The sequence below is a fragment of the Bombus huntii genome, chromosome 4 (genome assembly GCF_024542735.1).
Source record: "Bombus huntii isolate Logan2020A chromosome 4, iyBomHunt1.1, whole genome shotgun sequence".
NCBI classification, from domain to species: Eukaryota; Metazoa; Arthropoda; class Insecta; order Hymenoptera; family Apidae; genus Bombus; species Bombus huntii.
The window spans coordinates 7223761-7244981 of record NC_066241.1 but is presented as its reverse complement, the minus strand read 5'-3'; the positions used below and the strand labels follow the sequence as shown (position 1 = coordinate 7244981).

Below are 21221 nucleotides of genomic sequence, written 5' to 3'. Positions count from 1 at the left end.
ATTTTCATTTTCTATCGTTATCGTTTTCAAGTATCAGTTTTGCTATTTCTGACTATTGTATATTTGTTTTGTTTTTTTTTTCTCTCTTTAAAATCTGTGGAATTTTAGCAAACTCTAAATATCAGAAATACGTTTTGATATACTTTTTTCCTTAATCGTTACATTCTCTCATATTACTATTTCCATTCGTCAGTGCCAATTTTACCTTAAATTGCAACTATTAAAACGCATAGATCTTCTAGAACGCATTTGCCTTTCGTTATTTCCCTTTTATCAAGAACCATGGGTTCCATGAAACAGAATCTTCTTTATTCGTAATTGTTCGGCTGTAATATCCGATAATTTTTAATCAAATCCATCTCGATGCTTGCTGTACCCAGGAATTTTCAGATTTATTACTTCGAGCGATCCGATGGTCCTGAAAACCTCGCGAAACTCGCTGTATAATCAGAACCCGGTCGAATCGAGAGAAATCGTCCGATGACGACAGGTGTTTCTAGCCTGACAACTATATGCCTCCGACAACCATCCAGTTTCGGCAGGAAAAAAAAAAAAGAGAGGAAAAAAATAGAAAAAAAAGGATTGATGTTCTCGTGGATGTTTTGACGTGCTTCGTGTTCCGTGGAAATTTATTCGTTGACCATCCCGATAAATGGCGAGGAAATTCGTTTTATGAATAATTTCGTTCGAACAGACTAGTCCCAGCTGTTCTACGATCGCCGAAATAATTGGAAAAGCTGTTTATTGGCGTTCGTGCTCGTCCATTTATATCCGCGAAATTCCTGACAGACACTGTGTACCGATATTCTTTTAAAGTTCGTCATTCATATTCCAGTCTATAAATCTTTTATTAGAAATTCCTGCGTAATTCGATGTTATTACGAACCCTTCAATCATAAGATCCCATTTCAATCGAAGAAATGACAACAAACGTCCACTTAATCACGTTCAAACACGCGTAATACGTCTCTCAGGCTCCGAACGAGACTGTCCGACCTCGAAACTTATCGTAAAACGTGCTCCTCCTTCTCATTATTCAGAAACTTCTAGCTTTTCTTATCGTCCATCCGCGAAACTGGAAATTCAAGCGCACATGCCCATGTATCAAAGTTTCCGTGGCAATTTTCATAGCGCATATTTACTCGACAGTTTAGCTCAGACTTACGACACGCCGGCAGCTCGTTGGACCACAAATCGTACAAAATCTCGTATCTCTTTCTCCACTCCTCTCGCCCCTGTTCGCTACGATCTTTTCGCTCTTTTCCGCGGAGGAACGTTTCTTCTTACGTTTGACCTGACGCGTTCACGCCCCGGATCGCGACACAAGGTTTCCCCCGCGTAAATCATCCGGCGATGCGGATACACGCCGCTTTCGTGCCCCCTTTTCCCTTTTATCTTTACGTCCCAGCTTTTACGACCACTGTGTGCCTTCCAGTCGTGGCACGTTGTTTAATGTAAATAACGTAAGACAAAAGATTCGAAGAGTTGGAAATTAGAAAATTGCAAATTACAAAATTTGGAAATTTGAATATCTCAATATTTGGAGACTCGAAGATATTCGGAGGTGCAGAAATTTGAAAATTTGAGAATCGTTTTTAATCTTTATTGGATGATGTTCAAACTACGTTGAAATATCCGTGATCAAAATAAGATTCGTCCTTAGCTTAGCAAAGATATTTTCGATATAGTTTTACTGTCGTAATTACCTACGATTGTTGATATTATTAGAAAAAGCAAGAATATTGAAATTTCCACGTGGCAAACTCTATTCGGTTCATCGACTGAACCAAAGGAGCAAAAACTCGAACGCGCATTATCGATGAACAACCTAACGAATAATTAATTCCATTGGCGTATGGAAATTCGACCAGGCAAAATGGTAATTAATCAAAACTGCTTGTTTAATGCCGAATAAACTGCCGTCGCGTCGTTGTCAGCCTTTAAATAATGAACGATCCGAATATTCCTAGCGTTATTATGAATGATAATTGACGCCGTGCACGGTGCGCTTAGCTGCGAGAAAAGACGCTGTGTTATCGCGAAACCAGCCGTATAATTCGTTCATTGTCGTGAAAATGGCTGGCGTAGCGTAACGCCGTGAGTTTAATTGGAATTAAGATTTTCTGAAAACCTTCGTTTCTTATAACATCGTGCAACGTCCAACTGATATTTCTTGCCAAATCCTTAGAACCAACGTTTCACCGAGTCCAACAAATTACAACCACAACGATACAAAACAATTGAAATTCAATCTCAAACTTTCTATATTTCTTACGACAAACGAAACTCATCCTTAAAACACTTTCCATCGTATCGTACGGATCGTACAAATTCTACACAGTGTCGATACCATACGATACTATTCAAATATGATTTTTATAAAATCGCTGTATCCTTTGTCAAAGCCCAGCCTTAAAACACATTTCACTAGAAAATTCAAATATCAGTCTCGATTTTCAAACGCTGTATACTAGAACTTACCCTTGCAAACACGTAACGCTACACGTTATCACGCATCCTGTACGCTAAATAGCATGACATCGACGATTAAAATGCATTCTGGATGACGACAGATAGCCGTTCACTGCCTGGGAGACGAGGCGACGTTGCGCAGGTGGTTGGTCTACGATCCACGTCAGAGGGTGCAGGGCTGGAGGTTCGTCTCGTACATGCTGCTGCACTCGAACGCGCTTCACCTTGCGTTGAACGTAGTCATCCAACTGGTGCTCGCCACTCCGCTCGAGGTGAGTTAATCAAACTAATTGTCGACCAGCCAGCCTCGTTCGTTGGCTACTCTCTTTCTCTTTTCTCATTCGCAATGCTCGGCAAAGTGTATCTTTGGGTGAACCGATCGATCGCGTTCAAAGGGGCTGCGTATCGAGTAAAAAGTCATTATCGAAAGAACACAAAGGCATGGAAAGAACGGCAGGTGGAATTTAACATTAGAACTATCGAGGGATAAAACTTACGTCAGGGAAATTAAAGCGTAATGTATGGACGAGTGTACACAGGCTATCGGTATTTTTGTTTAGTCATTCGCGATATTGGCATTTAAACAACGTTTGAATTAATGGTTCTTCGATGTAGATAGACGAACGTTGTTTCGATTAAGAATTATACTGGTTCTGTTTAAAATGTAAAACATAAGCGATCTTTATTTATAACCTACGATATCTTCCTCGGTCTTCCGTTATTTTTTGCGAAATATTTTCTCCTAACGAGCCATCGTTTATCCGTAGATTTCGCAAAAAAGTCACGGAAAATTCGCGATATTTGCCGTCGTAAATCTAGAAAATTTGTACGAGTCGAATCATTACAGATTGGTCATTTCGGCGTTGGTAAATTTGTAAAATTTTTACAGAAAATAACGGATTGCTTATTTATTGATCGGTCAAATATATATAAAATTTCTATGGGAAGTGATGAATGAGTTATTCGAAACACTCTGATAGTTCTAATATTAAATGGATGGAAAATTTTACACTGGCTAATTGATCGAAATTTATCATCCCTTTTAATTCTTTTTCTCTCGCATTTTGTCATTGTCTAAATTTTTTAGTTAATCGATTAATATTCGACGAAGGAAGAGAGAATTTCGTATTAGAAAGAATGTTTTCTAAGGGCATAGAAAATATGTCGAACGAACGAAAGACGATATCGGTGGTCGTAGGTGGAACAGGGTCGAATAGGGGTGGCAACGATCTACTTAGGAGGTGGTGTTTGCGGAGCCCTTGGAGCATCTCTTCTCCAACCGAGCCTCTTCTTGGTCGGCGCTTCTGCGGGTGTCTATGCTTTACTTACCAGTCATCTGGCGCATCTCTACCTGGTTAGTTACAAATTATATTATTCTGCTATTATTGACATACGTATGCGTATAAAATAAAATTTATCTATGCGGAAGTTGTCGATTCCTTTTTATCTTTCTTTGCATCCTTATTGTACCTTATTGAAGTAACGTTTCAAATCGAAAGTTTTAAATCTACACTTACACACATAGAAGAAAACTCTGCTTGTAGACGACTAGGTAACGATTGTTCAACTTGCTTCGTACAATTTTAATTTGCTCGAACTTGCCACATTCTACTGCAATCTTCTACAACGAACTCTAACACAACCGTCTAGTTTCGTTCGTCTTTTATTATTTGTAACGTCACCGACATACTTGCCAGATAATTAAAAGAAGATGTTCCATGTCGTTTACAATCACCTTAGTTGCCCAGAAGTTCGTAATCTTGTTGTAAATACACCATGATCCAACTTTCTGCAACTTCGTTACGCCGCGTCTACTGCTGCGTTTTTAGTTTTAATGCCATCAAGATTTCCTTAAAAACGAAACCTTGCGACATCTTCTCGAATTAATACCGCTTCGATCCAATTTCCCTTAACGCGATCAAACACGAACAACTTTTATCTACCAACCACTCGTCGAACATTGACTCATGACTCTTCTCTGTCTTTAATTTCCAGTGTCACGGAGAACTCCGCTACGCCGGCTGGCGTCTAGGTGCCGTGTTACTCTTAGCAAGCGCAGACGTCGCGTCACTTCCAATTCCAGCACTGCTCGGTTGCGGTAGAGTCGGTTGGGCAGCTCACGTGGCTGGCGCCCTGGCAGGGCCACTCCTAGGCCTGGCAGTGTTCCCGAATCAAAGCAAGAAAGACGCTAGAGGACGAAGATTCGTGAGGTTCGTGCGACTTCTAAGCGCGATCAGCGTGATGCTGCTCGTGGTTGGCGCCATTTTGGGCAACATCTACGTGATCGCGTTGCCACAGCTGAGGAAGCCCTCCTGACAGAGGATCGAGCTGCTCGTCAAGCTCTGCAGACGGTCCTTCCTCATCGTCAAGATCAGAGAGGCCGCCGAGAGCGTTTTCGAGTAGGAAATCGCGCAACTCGCTGGCAATGGGAAAATTTTTACGACGTTGCTCGGACCCAGGGAAAGAAATGATCGTCGTCGAAGTTGGGATCGCGTGAAATTATGAGAAAAGAAAAAAGAAAAAAAAAAGAAGGAAGAAAAAGGAACAGAATTGGAAGATAACGTTGAAGACGAAGAACTTTCGGAACTAAAAATTTCTCGAATTTGCAAGCAAAAGTAATACGGAATTGTAAATGGAACTGAGAAGCATCGTTGAAAAAATATGTCGGCGAATGTATTACGGTGAGGTGAGAATTTGTAGATTGTTATTGCGATACGCGTGGAAGAAAAATTGTTGTTCGAACTGCGCAAATGGGTGAACAATTAGATGGAAGGAAAAATAAGACGTTGGATATAAATGAAACGGAACAGAAAAGCATCGTGCTCTGTTAAAGGGCAAGTGGTGGATGTACAACGTGAACGTAAATCGATTGGAGCAACTACTCGCAGACTGTTGTTGCGATACGTGTGGAATAACAAATTTTGTAAACCGTGCAAATGGGTAAACAATTAAATGGAGAGAAGAGTAAGAAGCACGTGGGAGGTATTACGATTGAAGACTATTTGCAAGTCGTTGTTGCGATACGCATGGAAGAAGAGATGCTTCGAACTGTTCAGTTGAGTGAATAATTAAGTTAAAGGAGTAGAAGGCTTCTTATTTGCAGCGATTGTCGGATATAAAATTGAGAAGAAGAAAATTGAAGATGGAAGGAAATGTATCTATCGAAGGAAGAAGAGAGCAGAAGAGGGACAAACATACATGTACGTTAATCTTATTAAGAACTTGGCTAAACATAGAGTTTATCAAGCCGAGAAAAGCGTGCGTTTAATTACAAAAGGAGAAAGACTTTCCGCAACAAATATTTAAATATTTAAGGGAACGAAAATCGCTGAGGAATTAAAACCGAGTAAACGGTCCAGCGATTTCTATCGAAATAATATTTACCTTTACCGAAACTGCCAGAAGAGAACCACTCACCGAATGAATCGCCTAAAATAGATAAAAAATAAAAATAAAGAAAAAGCAAGATCAACCGATCAACCAAAAAAAAAATAAATAAATAAACAAATAAATAAATAAATATAAAAAGCGAGAGCAATCTAAACCAATCTTAGGGAGAGAAAGAAGGAAGAAAATTGCCTGAAATTCCAGCTGGCTCGATTCAAGTTTCTTCGACTGTATCGACAGGAATGATCAAGGGTCTCCTTTTCGAAAGAACTATAGCATCCTGTCTGCGTTTAGTATACTTCTCTGCAAGGTCTAGCCGTTCTTCAATTTCTGCCTGATGTATTCGGCTAGCGGGAAGGAGCAGAAAGATATTCTGGAAATTTACGTTGGCCAAGCTGTCTCTAATCGTGGGATTACGAGAGGTCGTTGCTCGTGGCCAACGTTTGTTCCAACGGCTGACGAATCGACGTCGTTTCGACGAAGAATGGACGCGTCGTATAAATCGCTTATATCGCGATTCTTTATTGCACTCATCAATGTTAAGACGCCAAGATGAATAGGAAACTTCGACTTGACGCTTTTTGGTGTTTGTTTGGATGAAAGCGGAGGAGCTGGTTTCTGGAAGAGGCGTAGAATTCTATTTGGAGATGGATGTAGAACTCTCGATTGTACGAGGATTGAAAAGAAACGGGGAGAAGGAATTGATGGGACTGGGATTGTTTAACGGTGAACGTAGAACTTTTAATTGCACCCTCGACGAACGGAGAAAAGATAGAAAGAAGAAATTGAAAGAGTTGCACCGTATAATGATGGGATCAGTAAGTTTGACCATGTGTTTGATAAATAGCAGAATGTTGAAAGTAGAGATCAAGGAAACTACTGATTTGGTTCTTCGATAATGCGTGCCATGTGAAACGATGGATTTGGTTGTTCAACTTTAGACCTTAACTTTCAACGAAGGAGGAATAAATTGAAAGGAGAAATTGAAGGGAATAGATCGTCGAGAGTTAAAACTTGGTGATATAGTTTCAATTTACTTCAGTTCCTAGGTGGATGAAGAACAGATTGAAATCGGAAGTTAGACAGTGTTCGATAATGAGTGTGATCGATAATAATAAAATACTCTTTGCTGGTTACTCAGTGGCTATGCAGAAAAGATTGGACGAAAGCTGAAGAAAATAGACTATTGGAAAATAAATTTCGTATATAATTTCAATTTTCTTTTTAGTTCTCGATGGATGGAAAAAAGATTAAAAGCAAAGGTCGAAGAAAGCAGACTATTCAAAGATAAACTGATACGAACGTTCGACCTTAGCCCCTGGTAGAATAAAGGAAAAGTTAAAAGCATAGCTTTTCGCACTTTTGCTGTACATTTAGCGGACGAAGAAAACGTGAAACGTTCGTCTTTCTTAGGCAAAAGAAACGATAGAAGGAAAAGTCAAAAAGATTAAAGAAGTTGGACTTCTTAGAGATCGCTGTAGAACTTTAGACTGTACTTGATGTAAAGAGAAACTGTACAATCGAGTGGAGAATCAAAGGTATGAATCTTGTTTTGTGTTCTCGTTCGACGAAACGGTGAGTGAAAGACTGATTCGTGAAAGTTCGGAGGTGAGAGAGAAAGAAGAGCGTTTAATAGGTGGATAAGATGATTTTGTTGAATCGAAGCGTTCAGAACAATGGCACGAGAACTGTAACGAATGATGTCGATCGGCAGATAGTTGCCGAGGCGACGACTGTACAATTGACTAGTAGTAAGCCTGAAATCCGTTGATTGGTAACGTATTGGTAGACCGTTGTTTCTGGTAGCGCGAAAATCGATGAACAAGAGAGACATTATGCTGCGTGTACTTTTCCAAAAGAAGTCGTTTTTCAAGTTCACTTCATTTATGGACACATCGGATAATTTTTCAATCAAGAAATACCTGTTGTACAAATTGCATGCTGTAATTTCCAAGCTTTTTCCTTATTTTCTCTTTTTTTCATTATCGAAGAATCTTTAAATCCTAAAGCTTTAAGATGAAAACAGAGTTTCTTGTAAAGACAATTTTCCTCCATAAATTATGCATTTTACTCTTGCAAATTTGCTATAAAAAAGCAACACTTTCACGATTGTAATAATTGTCCTCCATACTTGAACACCTACTATTAGAAGTTCCTTTGTTAATTAGAAATATCTTTAATTCGACAATTTTATTATCTTGGCGATTTGAAAATTAACGTTCGTTGATTTTTGTGCGTATCCAGGAATAAATAGGGATAAATAGTTGATAAGGATGTTCTAAGATAATTCTTCGCTATAAAATACCGATTAAAGTAACGATAAGTTGGGTATTCGTTATTTAAAAAGCGGCTGCGAACGACGAATTTCTCTTATCACTCTTTTTTCCCAACCGATACCGTGGATGAAACCGGGAGAGAAAATTGCGCGACTCGAGAAATGCATTTCACGATCCCTCGATTCGTCGTCCCAACGATGCGTTTTCCCGTTAAGGTGGATGGTCGTCGAGTCGAGGACGTCGTTGTCGTCAAAGATGACGCGTCGCGGAACGACCTGATTTTCTTCTGAAAAATCGCACGACTACCATTCGAAAGTTATATGTCTCGATCTACTATAATTTTTCGCGTTCAAATCGTTTTATATTCAAAAATTTATTTCCTCTTATCTATCTGTGGTTTTCTTTGCTTTTGAGTTTCTGAGTATTATATCGTAGATTTACACGTGTGAATTTTAATTGAAACGCAATTTTAATCGTCCAAAGTATTCTCCCAATATTCTTCCGATTTCTTGAACTTTCCTTAGACTTTGTTTTTATATATTTTCATCTTCGATTTCCATTATGTATTTTCATCTGTCGTAGTTGCTAGATCAGATTTACTTCTCGCGCTTTTTCAAGTACTTCTCGTGCGCATTCGATTTACCCCCTTTGCGCTCCGATTCTTTCATTTGACAATCGCTACGTTAAAATGTTGCTCGTCTGTCTCAGAAAGCAAATGTATTCTCGATTCAACAATTAGGACGTAGTCCTCTACGTAAATCCATAAATAAATTGCCACTTTGTATTTGCCACATGATATTCACGAGCCTAAATCCGAGAAAGTTCTTCTAAAATATGCTCAAGGACATGGCCCAAGTTTCCCAAAACGGGATCAAAATTAACTTTCTAAACTTCCAAATTTGCAAACACTGCCAGTGTTCCGTCCCCCTATAACACAGACATACGCAAGACATTTCCTCCATAATGGAAGATTTCTCGATCTTTAATATTTCTATGGTTTACTATAAATAATAGAGATAGTAAGTCTATCGTAGAGTTAATATTGATTTTTATATAATGTGATACTATAAAGAAGAGAGAAAGAGATGAATGAAAAGACAGGAGGAGTTGGCATTTCGTTCTGGAGCTACTAATGGACTCATTAGTAAGGTTTCCCAGGAGGCTCGTGCCTTAGACACGAGGACGGTACGACGGAGGTGACACACCGCGCGCTCCTCTGACGATTCACAGGACGCATTTGCATGAACAGGATGCTTAGACGACGAATTTCAGAGAATTGCCCTGTTGCCACGAATTTCTCTGATGGCGAGTGTACGAGGACCACCGCAATACAGTTTCCCAACTGACCACAATTTTCCCTCAATAATGAATCACTCGTGTCTTCTTCTTCCTCGTCCTCTATGATTCTTCATCTATAATACGAATACTCGATAGAAATTGACTGATTTTTCTTCTCTATCCAAAACTTTAAGCCATCCTGCTCGTTGCATTGTTTAAAAGAAACAATTTTATTGATACACTGCCCATACCGGTGATCTTCGCCACACGGATATATTTATTCACTCCTCCGTGGTGCAATATATTAAAAGATGAAGCAAATCTCTTCAATGATTAATTTAAATTAATATTTAAATTAAGAATCCTGGAATTCTGCTTCTTCGGTCGTGTTCATAAAACTACGAGTTTACCTAAATATCCACCGAAGGACCAAGGAGTATTCAGCTTATGGTATTCTTAAGGACGTTTCCATTTCCATAAACTTTATACAATTGGCGAATTTCAGCTGAATCGCTGCAATTTCTTTTCGTAATGGACAATTTTATTGATACACTGCCCATATCGGTGATCTTCGCCACACGGATATATTTATTCACTCCTCCGTGGTGCAATATATTAAAAGATGAAGCAAATCTCTTCAATGATTAATTTAAATTAATATTTAAATTAAGAACCCTGGAATTCTGCTTCTTCGGTCGTGTTCATAAAACTACGAGTTTACCTAAATATCCACCGAAGGACCAAGGAGTATTCAGCTTATGGTATTCTTAAGGACGTTTCCATTTCCATAAACTTTATACAATTGGCGAATTTCAGCTGAATCGCTGCAATTTCTTTTTCGTAATCGCGATATTAAGAGAATACAAATTTTATAATGTAACTTTACCGCCCCCCCCAAAAAATATTCCAAATGAAATATCGCGTCAACGTTAGCACTCAAGTTTAATTTGCTGATAACCAGAACAAACTATCTTTTGAAAATTCCCATCTAGAAGTCGTCAAACCCTACAACTTCGAGAATTCGTAATCAAAATTAACGTTTCGAAAACGAATCTTCGTATCGCGATCGGCAACTTGAGTCATGTCACACATTCAAATGAGAGACGCTGTCGCAAAGGTGGAGAGAGCGCAAAGGGGTTGTTACTCAGCCTATCCTCGGCAACTTGCAGCCAGAAATCATTCGAGTAATCCTATCCCATTGAATCGATCGGTGAGAGTATATCATTCGCGAGTATGCGACGAGAGAATAGAAGAGACGACGGAATAGGAGAATTTAATGGAGGTAAACGCGCGCAGAAAATTCCGAGAAACGCGGAAACGACGCGTGGGGTGTTCACGCGTACGCGAATGCGAACGTGGGCAGAATTTCGAACGCGGCTCTTAGTTGCTTCTCCTTACCCCGCGTATCCTTTCTTTTTCCACGTCCAGAACAGAGAAATTAAAAATCTCCGTTGTCCCGTGCGCTTTTACATTTACGACGCCGTAATCTTTAATTCTACGCGGAAAGTGTTTTTCCGCGATTCTCGCTTCTATGAAAATTCCACGGCAATTTGACCTCTTGTCTTGCGACGTCAAGACATAAACTATGCGAAAATTACAGATTTGATTCAACAAGAGAAGGTTTCGTAATGTTCGAAACAATGGATAGTTGAGATTTTCATTTTGGTTTCAAACCTGCAGATTGTGGAAATTGTGAACTTATTTTTTATCGATAGGTGTTGTTAAGATGTTGCGCTGGTATGGACGATTATGTTAATCTGAGACAATTTTTGGTGGAAAAAAGCACGATTTATTAAGTTATTATAATTCGAATTATTAAGATCGTAAGGGATCGTTAAACGTAAGGGGTTAGATGAGAGTGATTGCACTTTTATCGGTTAATTAACCCTCTATAACCATCGCTTGTTTTGTTTTTTTTTTTTTTTAGTTTTCGTATATGATAAAAAAGATTCTAGTTAATCGTTGAATTTTTGTTTTAACGTAATAATCGAAGGCTAAGAATTATTACTAATAAATTGTTTAACAATCGTTTTCTAAGATGATCGTTTGATGGCTTAAGGAAATAGAGTAAGATTTAGAGAGTGTAGATATACGAATAAACAATTTTTGAGTCTCAATTTTACAGTGTTATAGAGGGTCGAAGGAATTTAATTAGTGTTATCTGTAGGAATATAATTGTTACGTTTGACAATGGAATTTTTGGCAAAGGAATTGTGCAATGGAAGAGAATAATTACTGTGATCAGTAATGGAAAATTCGTTCGAAGAATTGGCTAATTAATCGAAGTATGCGTGTGATAGGAGAAAAATGGGAAGAGAAAGTAATTATTATCACCGACTATTTTACTAAAAATAATCGACGGACTAAGAAAACGACTCGTAGTTGAACTTTCAGACAACAAATTGCCCGTCGACCAATTCTTGTGCAGTAGAACACGGACAGAGAAAAGGGATGAAAGGATCAGATCTTTGAAGGCTGTTAGGGGATAAGAAGCGCTGTTAAAATGCTCTTCCTTGGATTCTTTTCATCAAATCCAGAAAACGTATCGTAGATTTTCAAGAATTCCGATTTTCAACCGATTCGAAGCAAAAAGAGCCGAGACGAGAAAAGAATTTCCGCGTCTCTAACGAAAAGAAACTAAAAGTTGGTGAATTTAAGTGGAAAATCTCCGATAAAACGTCTAATTAATTTTGTTAGAAGCTCGTTGAGAATTTTAAACGGCGGAAAAGTAAATCGAAGATCTTGAAAACCGGCTGGATACGAACGATAAAAAGGAATTCAAGCTTTTCGAGCAAATGAAAGGAATATTCTCATTCGAGAGCCCGATTTATGGTTTAATCGCGTTTCCTTTGGTTAAGCCGCGACGATGCATTAACGATGCTGCCAAAACCGGAAAACAATACATTTATAACTGTACGTAGTACTTACTCGATAGTAAAGTAGCGCGCCGAATCGTGTTCAGATTACCCACAAATTTTCTAAAATTCGTCTTTTCGTATTTACGCCTCGATGAAACGTGCAATCGATAATACAAAATTCGTGAAACAAATTTTTCAAATATTTTCATCGACTAACAATTTATCCCTATCCATTGATTTTATTCCCACGTATTACTAAAGATAAGAGAAGAAGTGGCTGCTCCATTAGACAATAAGATTTACGTCCAAGATATTTTTGTTCTTTCATTATTCAAATAATATTATTCAGGAAAATAATCTTTTAATGAGATAAAAGAACGTCGAATCAAGAAGCGGAAAGATCTTAAGGATATTTGTAAAGTCAACCGCTTTTCACCGTAATTTTCAATGACGATTATTTGTGGGCAATCCGAATGGAAGAAGATGTGTTCTCTCCGGCAATTTAGTCGATCACTGTACCTATGTATTTGTTTATCGATATTATTATACACTTACAGATATACAGACAGGTATACAGACACACACGAGGCGAACTGGCTGTGATTATGTTAGTGTTACGAAACCTACGTCGACACGATTAATAATTATAATAATAATAATAGTAATGATAATACGAATATATCTGTAAATACAACCGACTAATTGGATATAAATATAAATACGATTATATACGCTGTGATTTGATCACGGGCATATTTAACGGAGGGTTGTCACCTCTCCACTGTGTATCGAAACAATCGATTGCCTGCAATAAAGTCGAAATCGTTCCACGGTTCCCGTAATCCTGTTGCCTTTTACCTTCAACAAACACACGCTACGGCCCGATTTAGTCCAATTTTGCGGATAATTTCCTGTTATGAATGATTGATAGCTGGAACGATCGATGTTTCGTGACGATGGTCGAACGATTAGGAGAAGATCGTATGTGATTCGACCGGAAGGTAAGAGAATTTTTACGTAAATTCTTGCTATTATACTTCTCCGTCGAATTGACGAAGAAAGCAGCAAAATTTTGATGATTCCAACAGACACTCTAGGACATATCGATTTGCTTCTTCTACCAAATCAAACGTACGACTATCAAAATCAATTAAATAATAAATAACGTTAAAATAATAAATAGCGGACACGTTAATGAACCACGTATGAACTATATAGTGACTAATTAATACGTAAATTACGTATCGTAATCTAAATTACAAGAACATTACGCGAAACAGTTCGATTTAGTTCTTCGAAACTGTAAAAAAATACTTTCGAACGCGTCGAATGATCGACAAATAGTTGGAACATTTCTAACTGCGAAAACATCAAATGTAATGCCACTTTTTCCCTTAAAACTGCTTAAAGGATTAGCGAAAAAATTACGATGCTGAGTTCCGTAAATGTTTATTACGACAATCGTACAATAAAACATATATATATATATATATATATATGTTTGTGTATATATATATACATATATAAGTACAAGCCTCTGTGCGGCATTCGGCGCGAATTTACGGCCTTGCTAACGCGATACAGAAACGATTACGCTTTCCCGTGATCCGTTTCCGGCACGGTGTCCTTACAATTCTTAAAACGACGAAAGAAAGTTGAAAAGAAGGGAAGAAACGAAAGGATCGAAGAGGAAGAAAGGAAAAAGCGAAGAAAGAAAGGTTCACGGAGGAATCGTTCTACTAATTCGATTACAGCGTCGCTTGTCTCCATTGATTACGTTCGATTAATTACTAACTAAGCTTACGATCTAAATGATAGCACGTGACAGTAAGTTAACTCGTTTCTAAATCGATAAACGACGCGGAAGAACTTTCGACGAAATCGATGAAAATCCGATCGTAGATCGATCGTTTTATAGCACCGCAGCGTACGAATCACGACAGATTATAATTAATTATGTCCACTCAGTATACGGGGGTCTAGTGAATAAAAAAATAACATACAGGTTAAATGCACCTATGGTGATCGCGATGCCACTGATAAAACCACGAATTATTGTAACAAAAAGCTTTGTAGCTTGAAATAAATAGAATTATTGGCAATCGTTCCGAGATTCGCTTGTTTTGTTTTGTCTTTTTTTTTTTTTTTTTTTAATCTTTTTATCCTAATTTCTTTTACTTAATCGTTTGCAATCAATTACTATAACAGGCTATCAACAGGTTCGGTTGAAATCGTAGGGTCGAAGTTTGATGATTTTTTTGAAAAGATTGATGCGTTTTAAACATTTTTGTCGTAACGTTCGATCAAAATTCTTTAAGTTATCTTTCATAGAGGAGGAACTAACATGAAACTTTTAATGGAAATTGTAGCGTCGAAGAAAGGGCTCCGGCGTAATATTGAATGTGCCTGTAATAATGCTTCCTAAGCATTTTTCAGTCACGACAAGTTCTTATTATAGTCAAATAGGCTGCAATCCCCTTCTCACATTTGCATAAAAGGCTATTATTAATGGGATTATTATTGGTGGCAATCACTGCCACAATATTAAGCATAATCTTAATATATCGAAATGAAAAGGTGACGAAGATCTTTGTGAAAATAATTATAATCCAAGGAATAATTTACTACCCTGTTGGCACAAAACCACCTAGACACGTATAAATCAGAGGCACGTCTTTAAACGCGTGAATAACGTGAAACTCATTGAAAATGATTATGAAAATAATAACAAAGATAAAGAATAAGGTCAATCAAATCGGAAACTCAAAATAAACTTAATACCAAACATCAAGCGTTTTGGTCTATAGTTATCTAATAAATTTTTATTCCAAATGTCGTGCAAAAATTACGCCTCCTTTAACTAATTCCTTTAACTAACGCGACAAATGAAATTCCACGAGTAAATTATCTTAAAACCCAACGTCTCGATAATTTCAGCCGCCAAAATTTTGTTCCATTTCAGAAACTGTGTCTCTGCCGCTTAACCGATTCATTCGAAGTCTATCGAAATCGCACGAATAAATCAAAACGGAACACGGACCACCCTTGTAGCAGGCTAATTCCCGGTTAACGGGGAGAAAATGGGGATTGGGGCGGCAACTTCCGTCTTTATCCACTTATCCTTGCAGAGCACGGAACCGCTATCCCTCAAAATTACATCCTGATCGATCCTCGCAAAACTGTGGATCCTTGCCAGATGAGTAACGTTCCATAGGCTGGCCAATGGACGAGAGTCGAAGAGTTTCCTACCTCCTTCCATTTGGACAAAATTCCTATCCAGCCAAGTGGGCGAAGAAAATATAATTGAAAGATACGATTTTCGAGTGATCGCAAAGGGTTGGTTAAATTAGGGGGTGAATTAAAGTGTATTACTTGGTGAAATTGACTTTGGATGGGATTTGAAGAGCGAGCGAATTTTAGGGAAAAGGAGACGAATGTTGCCCCCGAGGTGATTAATGAATTTGATTGCAGTTGGTTGGAATAGGTTGAAGTACAGTTTAGATAGTAGATTAAGGTTCGAGTATTTGTTTCTAATCTAGGTTTAATTGTAATCAAAATTGTTCCTGGATCAAAGATTTATAGACGTAAAGTTTAATTGAGAGCCAATTGTAATTGTAATTTGCTTTAAATTAGGATTAGGTTCCAATTTACATTTGATCAAAGAGCGTTTAATCAAAGAATTTGGATTAAGAATGCTCAGGTTGAAACTATACATAAATTTCTTTTTTATGACCTTTACTGAATCAAAATTATTCAGATAGTCCAAATAAGTGACCGATAAATATAGAATTTTAAATATCAAAATCATTTTATTGGATGCGTAAATTAATTCAGTGACTAAATGGGTTGTGAAATAGCTGTTATTGTGTGACACATCTACATGCATATAAGGAAACTTCCAAGCGTGCAACATCACGGAATTGCAGTTAAAATTACTCTGTAACGTCGTGGTTACGAGGTTTCTAACGTGGATCATAGATTGCTATTATAAGGATACGTAATGAGAGAGAGAGAGAGAGAGAGAGAGAGGGAGAGAGACTTCGAATCTCGGAATGTGCCTCAAATTTTGTCAATTATTCAGAATTCCCTTCGTGGCATCGCCTTACAACAAGCTAATCATTGAACGAAACAGAGAGCTATAATTCCGATTCGAGGAATTAACACATTCACCGCTCACTGTAAATACTTTCACTCGAGAAATAAAGAATAATTTTCCATAATTAAAGAATAAAATTTTCATCAAGATTTCTTCGCAAAAGTCAAACTATCCAGTCAAAAATACAACTAGTTTAAGAGCAACTGACATGTTTTTCGTTTTTTACTAAAAACATTCAACGCTGACATACTTTAATCGATATAATTTAACATTAACGCATTAACTTTGCGATAATGGAAGACAACTCCAAATTCTTCCTACCTTCTCGCGTTCACCTTCTCTTTACCCGTCACTCTCGAAAATTTACTCCAACAATATAGCAATCGACAGTTCTTCGCAAGCCACATACTCCGTAGCTCGAACTGAGATCCTCCATACCTTTCCTCAAACTATCCCTTGGAAACGTATCGAGGCAGCAGTGAATCTATTAACTCGAACGAACCTAATTGCAAGGAAAACAGCTTGGCCCGAGCACGGCCAACTTCGATCAACACTTGAGCTGCTTGCACTGTACCCCGATCTCCGTGCACCTGCACTCTAGACAAGGTCCAGAGAGCTCGGTAATGATCCTTCCAACGCGATACATCCTTCCGTAGATATTACATCCAGCCAATTTTAGCAAGCTAGCTACCGACATAGGAATTTCATTCTCTAGAACCTTAGACGGCGTTCCAGTCTCTGTCACATGATCCTCCATCTTCTCGCTCACTTTGGAAGACACTTTGTCATCCTCTGATTGGTCACTAACGTTTGCAGTCGATCTGCTAGTAGTCGATGTCTCTGTCGTCTTTGTATCTTTATTATTCTCATTGTTACTTGTATCTGAAGAGAATAACAGATCCAGAACAGTATCCAGAGAAAATATAGGTTCATCCAGCTCTGTATTAGCTCCGGAAGATGGTTTGATCGTAGTCGAGTGAAATTTAGAATTATTAACTTTTGTCAAAGAATCTCCGAGCTTCGACTCAGACGAGATATTAGCGTCGTTGATTTGCGAAGTATTTAATTTCACGAGATCAGAGTTCGTTGTATTAAAAGAAGAAATAGCATGTTCTTCTTGTTTCTTGGTAGTATGATCCATGGTTGAGGAAGCAACCTTTTTGGGAATCGTTTCGGAAACACGATCCAAAGTTTGTTCAGTTTCTTTGGTGTTGTAATTTGAAGCGATTGCTTCTTTTATATGTCCATCTTGACTCAGATTATATTTATTCTTGGTGATTAGTCTGGTTGGATCTTCTTCTGGTCTGTACGGTGGACGTAGGAGAGATAATTTATCCACGAAATCAAAGTTTGCTTGCAGAGGCTTTAGAGTGCTGGTAGTCGATGGCCTTGAAGTGGTGATTCCATGTTCTACCAGGTAAGGAATCATATCCTCGATCAGGGAAGGCAGATCAGGAGCTGGTTCTGTCTTTATCACGTCGCGGAATGGGTCTGGAAATATTATCGGCTGATGTAGCGATGGTGCAGTGGCGTCCGCACGGTCTAACACAACCGTTGGTGATTCTTCTGCTTCTACTGGAAGTAATCGAAATGTTAGAGTCGATACGTGATAGAATTGTTATTGATTAAATTGTATTTGAAAAACATTTTAACTCTCCAACGTAATCTTTTTGGAAATAGGAGGATGCTAGAGAATTATGGAATTTGGATGTATAAATAACGAAGAAATGCTTATAATAATTGTTTGAGGTAAGGTAAACTGAGAGGACAAACAGTCTAGAAATAACAAAATAATATAATTTTTCTCTTATCTGAGAAAAATTCGCTTGATCATAATTAATACAATATATCAAACCTCGCCTATTTACTCCCCAGACAAAAGATTGAGGATTAAACAAGATATAATTCCATTTCTTCTGTGTTAAATCAATAATGTACCAATTAATTGTTGAGCAGAAATACATCTCACAGTGAGCTGTACTTTTTTTTAGAAAATTAAAATTGAAACAAGGCGAACAGCAAAGGTAATTCAAACAATTTTTAAAGAAATATTCTTCTATCAAAGATTTTTTCAAAGACTTCTTCGTCGTGTAAAATTTTTCGTACCACAGACGATTTTTCCGCAACACGTCTCTTCGGTGTTGATCCTTCTACATCCGATCTTCAGAGGTGGACATTTTTCCGTGGAGCACACTACCTCGCCGTAGTAGCACATGCAAATCACGCAGATACTGCTGCTCGGCACAATCTCCCCGTGACGGTACTCCATATTCTCGAAGAGACAGTTGCTGGCTGAGATTTATGAAACAAAAGCGAAGAATCTCGTTGAACTCGCCAGCTTCGAAATTTTCTCGGCCGCCTGAATCTTAAAATTATTTTTAAATTATAATCTAGCTCTCTATAACGCGAATTGTTCCTCCGCTTGTGAAACAGCCAAGAAATTACTTGAAAAATTACAATTTTTTACTTCAATGAAAAAGCTAGCAATAAAAATTTACGACTGTCGTAGATAGATTGTTCGATGACAATATGATGTACATAGCGGTACAATTAGATGCGAGCTCAATGGATTCGCGTGACGCAACTAATAGAGCGGAAAATACGTTGTAATAAGAAAAAGCTGAATTCGAAGAAATAAATTAGACGTTCGTTACCATCGCTTTTACGATGAGGATTGGTGATTGGCGCCGGAACCACGGTGACGCCTGTTCCGATTTCCAGATTCAGATCGGTGGAATGGTAAGGGGCGTCGAAATAGGGCGGCTCCCTTGGCACGAATCCACCTTATGGAAAACAAATCCAGTTCAAAGTAGAAACACGGAAGAAGCTATTAATGTTACATTCAGAAACGAGAACTATAGGGAATTCACTTGCGGTACAACTTGTTAAATTGTAACGCCTTCAATTAATTATCAGTATAAAGTTCAGTAAATGTTCAAAGAAAACAACTGATTAAGGCATTTATTTCTTAGTATTCATTATTCAATATTCAAAAGAATATGCATGCAATTTATATTACACGTCTGTAAAGTTCCCAGTACCACGAAGCAAAACGGGGAAAACAAGTTAAAACTTCTACGAAATAGTAAAGTAAGAATAAAAGTAGAAGCTTCTAAGGTCCCATTAATGAAACCGCAAGCAGCTGTTAAAAACTCATTGAGCAGGAAAAAGAGACGAAAAAAATAAGGGAAGAAAAACGTAAAAGCGTTACTCCTCGAAGGTGTCACCGCGAGAAGAATCGTGGTTTACGGTGGACGTAAAACGCGAACGAGGGTGGCAGAATGTATCCGTGGGACGAGTTTAAAATATGACCCACCTTCGGTCTCCACTGGCGGGCTGAATCTGTTTTCCTGAGTGGCGATATCGTAAAATCCGGAGGTGTCGGTGGGCCGTAGCTCCGGAGGCACTACCACCGAACCGGAAGGATATCCGGTAACCGGGGACGGGACTGTCTTGTCTTTCACCAACGCGTCCGCCGCCACAAACGGAATTATCCTGTATGGAAACGCATAAATCCAACCATTTCTCATTTCTTTCAACCACTTATCCTAAATTTGTTCCGCAGTTTTCTTCGTTCTTGGAATTTGGAAAATTACTCAGAAATGCATCTTAAATTTTGCTTAACTTGAATTTTGAAATGAGATTTTGAAGATTGATGCTAAGAACTGGTCCATCTTGTACAATTTTACCAGTCACAAGTTGATAAGAAAACAAACGAAGAAAAGAAAATGAAGGTTTCCTTTATAGGAAACTTTTACTAATCCCCAATGATCTGGTTATCCTGTTTGGCGGAAAATTGTTTTCAAGTAGAACGAAATTTATTCTCAGTTCTATTATTCGTTCTCGGGAATGCGAAGATTAGGAATCTGACTAAAAAACAAGGTGTATATCTAATTGCGAAATATTCTATACTCTCTACATATGTAGAATATTCTAATACTATTTTAAGTATCCTCTCTTTTAATATTTATGACACTGTATAAACCTTCGTTAAACGTTTCAATAAAAATTAATTTTCCAGTATCATCCTCGATCCTCTCTTCCATCTACGAAAAGAACGAATATTAAACATATCAATAATTTTAAAGAATCTTCCATTATTACGTTTAATCGATACGTTTCTAATATCAACAGTCTGTCCCAAATTTCTGTCCACAATTTCTCAGTAACTTGATGAACCAGTATTTACCTTACCTAACATTGGGTAACGACGGCGGCAACGTTGGCTCGCTATAATCGTAATCATAATCCTCGCCTTTCTCACGGTGAGTGATGTTCAGGATAGCCTCGACATCCGGCGGGATCGATCTAATCGGGTTGATGGTCACACCATGTATGTGACCTACCGAGACGTTCGTTTTCACAGTCACGTTCATCACCAGAATGTCGTCCGGCATTAGTACGGTGGATGACGTCCTAGTGACGGACCCTTTGCCCATCGACTCCGTGGTCTGCACTGGTTCCACCTAATGGCAACAGGTTATATGGTTTTGACTCTATCCGCGAATTGATATCGACTGCTTGTCAAACTAGACGTTAATCGATCAACGATTGTCAAGTCAACAACGTGTAACGTGCCTAATATTTTAAGAGACACGCGTAGAGGAACGATCCTATGATTTTTCATAAATTTAGAAAGTTTCTTTCCTCTTAACTTTCGATTACGCAAATTTTTATAGAAATCCCTCCATTTCTCACTTTGTCTCTAATCCTACGAATGTCTACATCGTTCGCTGCTAAACTCGTGATTCAACTAAATTTGCATCAAATATTTTTAAATATCACGAAGTAAGAATACCTATACCGTCCTTGAGATTTTCAATTACATAAATATTAATAAAAATATTAATAAAA

The 21221-nt window shown here is 38.1% G+C and overlaps 2 protein-coding genes across 4 annotated transcripts in view; one reads left to right on the top strand and one right to left on the bottom strand.

Annotated features, from left to right (window-relative positions):
• The window catches only part of LOC126865207 (protein rhomboid), a 164929-nt gene extending 157941 nt beyond the window's left edge, over positions 1–6988 (top strand). For both annotated transcript variants that reach the window (XM_050617450.1, XM_050617451.1), the window contains exons 3-5: positions 2574–2744; positions 3671–3826; positions 4468–6988. In XM_050617450.1, the coding sequence (XP_050473407.1) occupies positions 2574–2744; positions 3671–3826; positions 4468–4788 (648 nt within the window). In that variant the 3' untranslated portion in view covers positions 4789–6988. The remainder of the gene's footprint in view (positions 1–2573; positions 2745–3670; positions 3827–4467) is intronic.
• A 6715-nt stretch (positions 6989–13703) lies between these two features.
• The window catches only part of LOC126865206 (uncharacterized), a 52615-nt gene continuing 45097 nt past the window's right edge, over positions 13704–21221 (bottom strand). Inside the window, exons 10-14 of one of the 2 annotated variants that reach the window (XM_050617448.1) lie at positions 20562–20833; positions 19684–19862; positions 19022–19150; positions 18474–18659; positions 13704–17942 (exon numbers count right to left, since the gene is read on the bottom strand). In XM_050617448.1, coding sequence (XP_050473405.1) covers positions 16915–17942; positions 18474–18659; positions 19022–19150; positions 19684–19862; positions 20562–20833 — 1794 coding nt within the window. In that variant the 3' untranslated portion in view covers positions 13704–16914. The remainder of the gene's footprint in view (positions 17943–18473; positions 18660–19021; positions 19151–19683; positions 19863–20561; positions 20834–21221) is intronic. The other variant, XM_050617449.1, reaches the window with a different exon arrangement.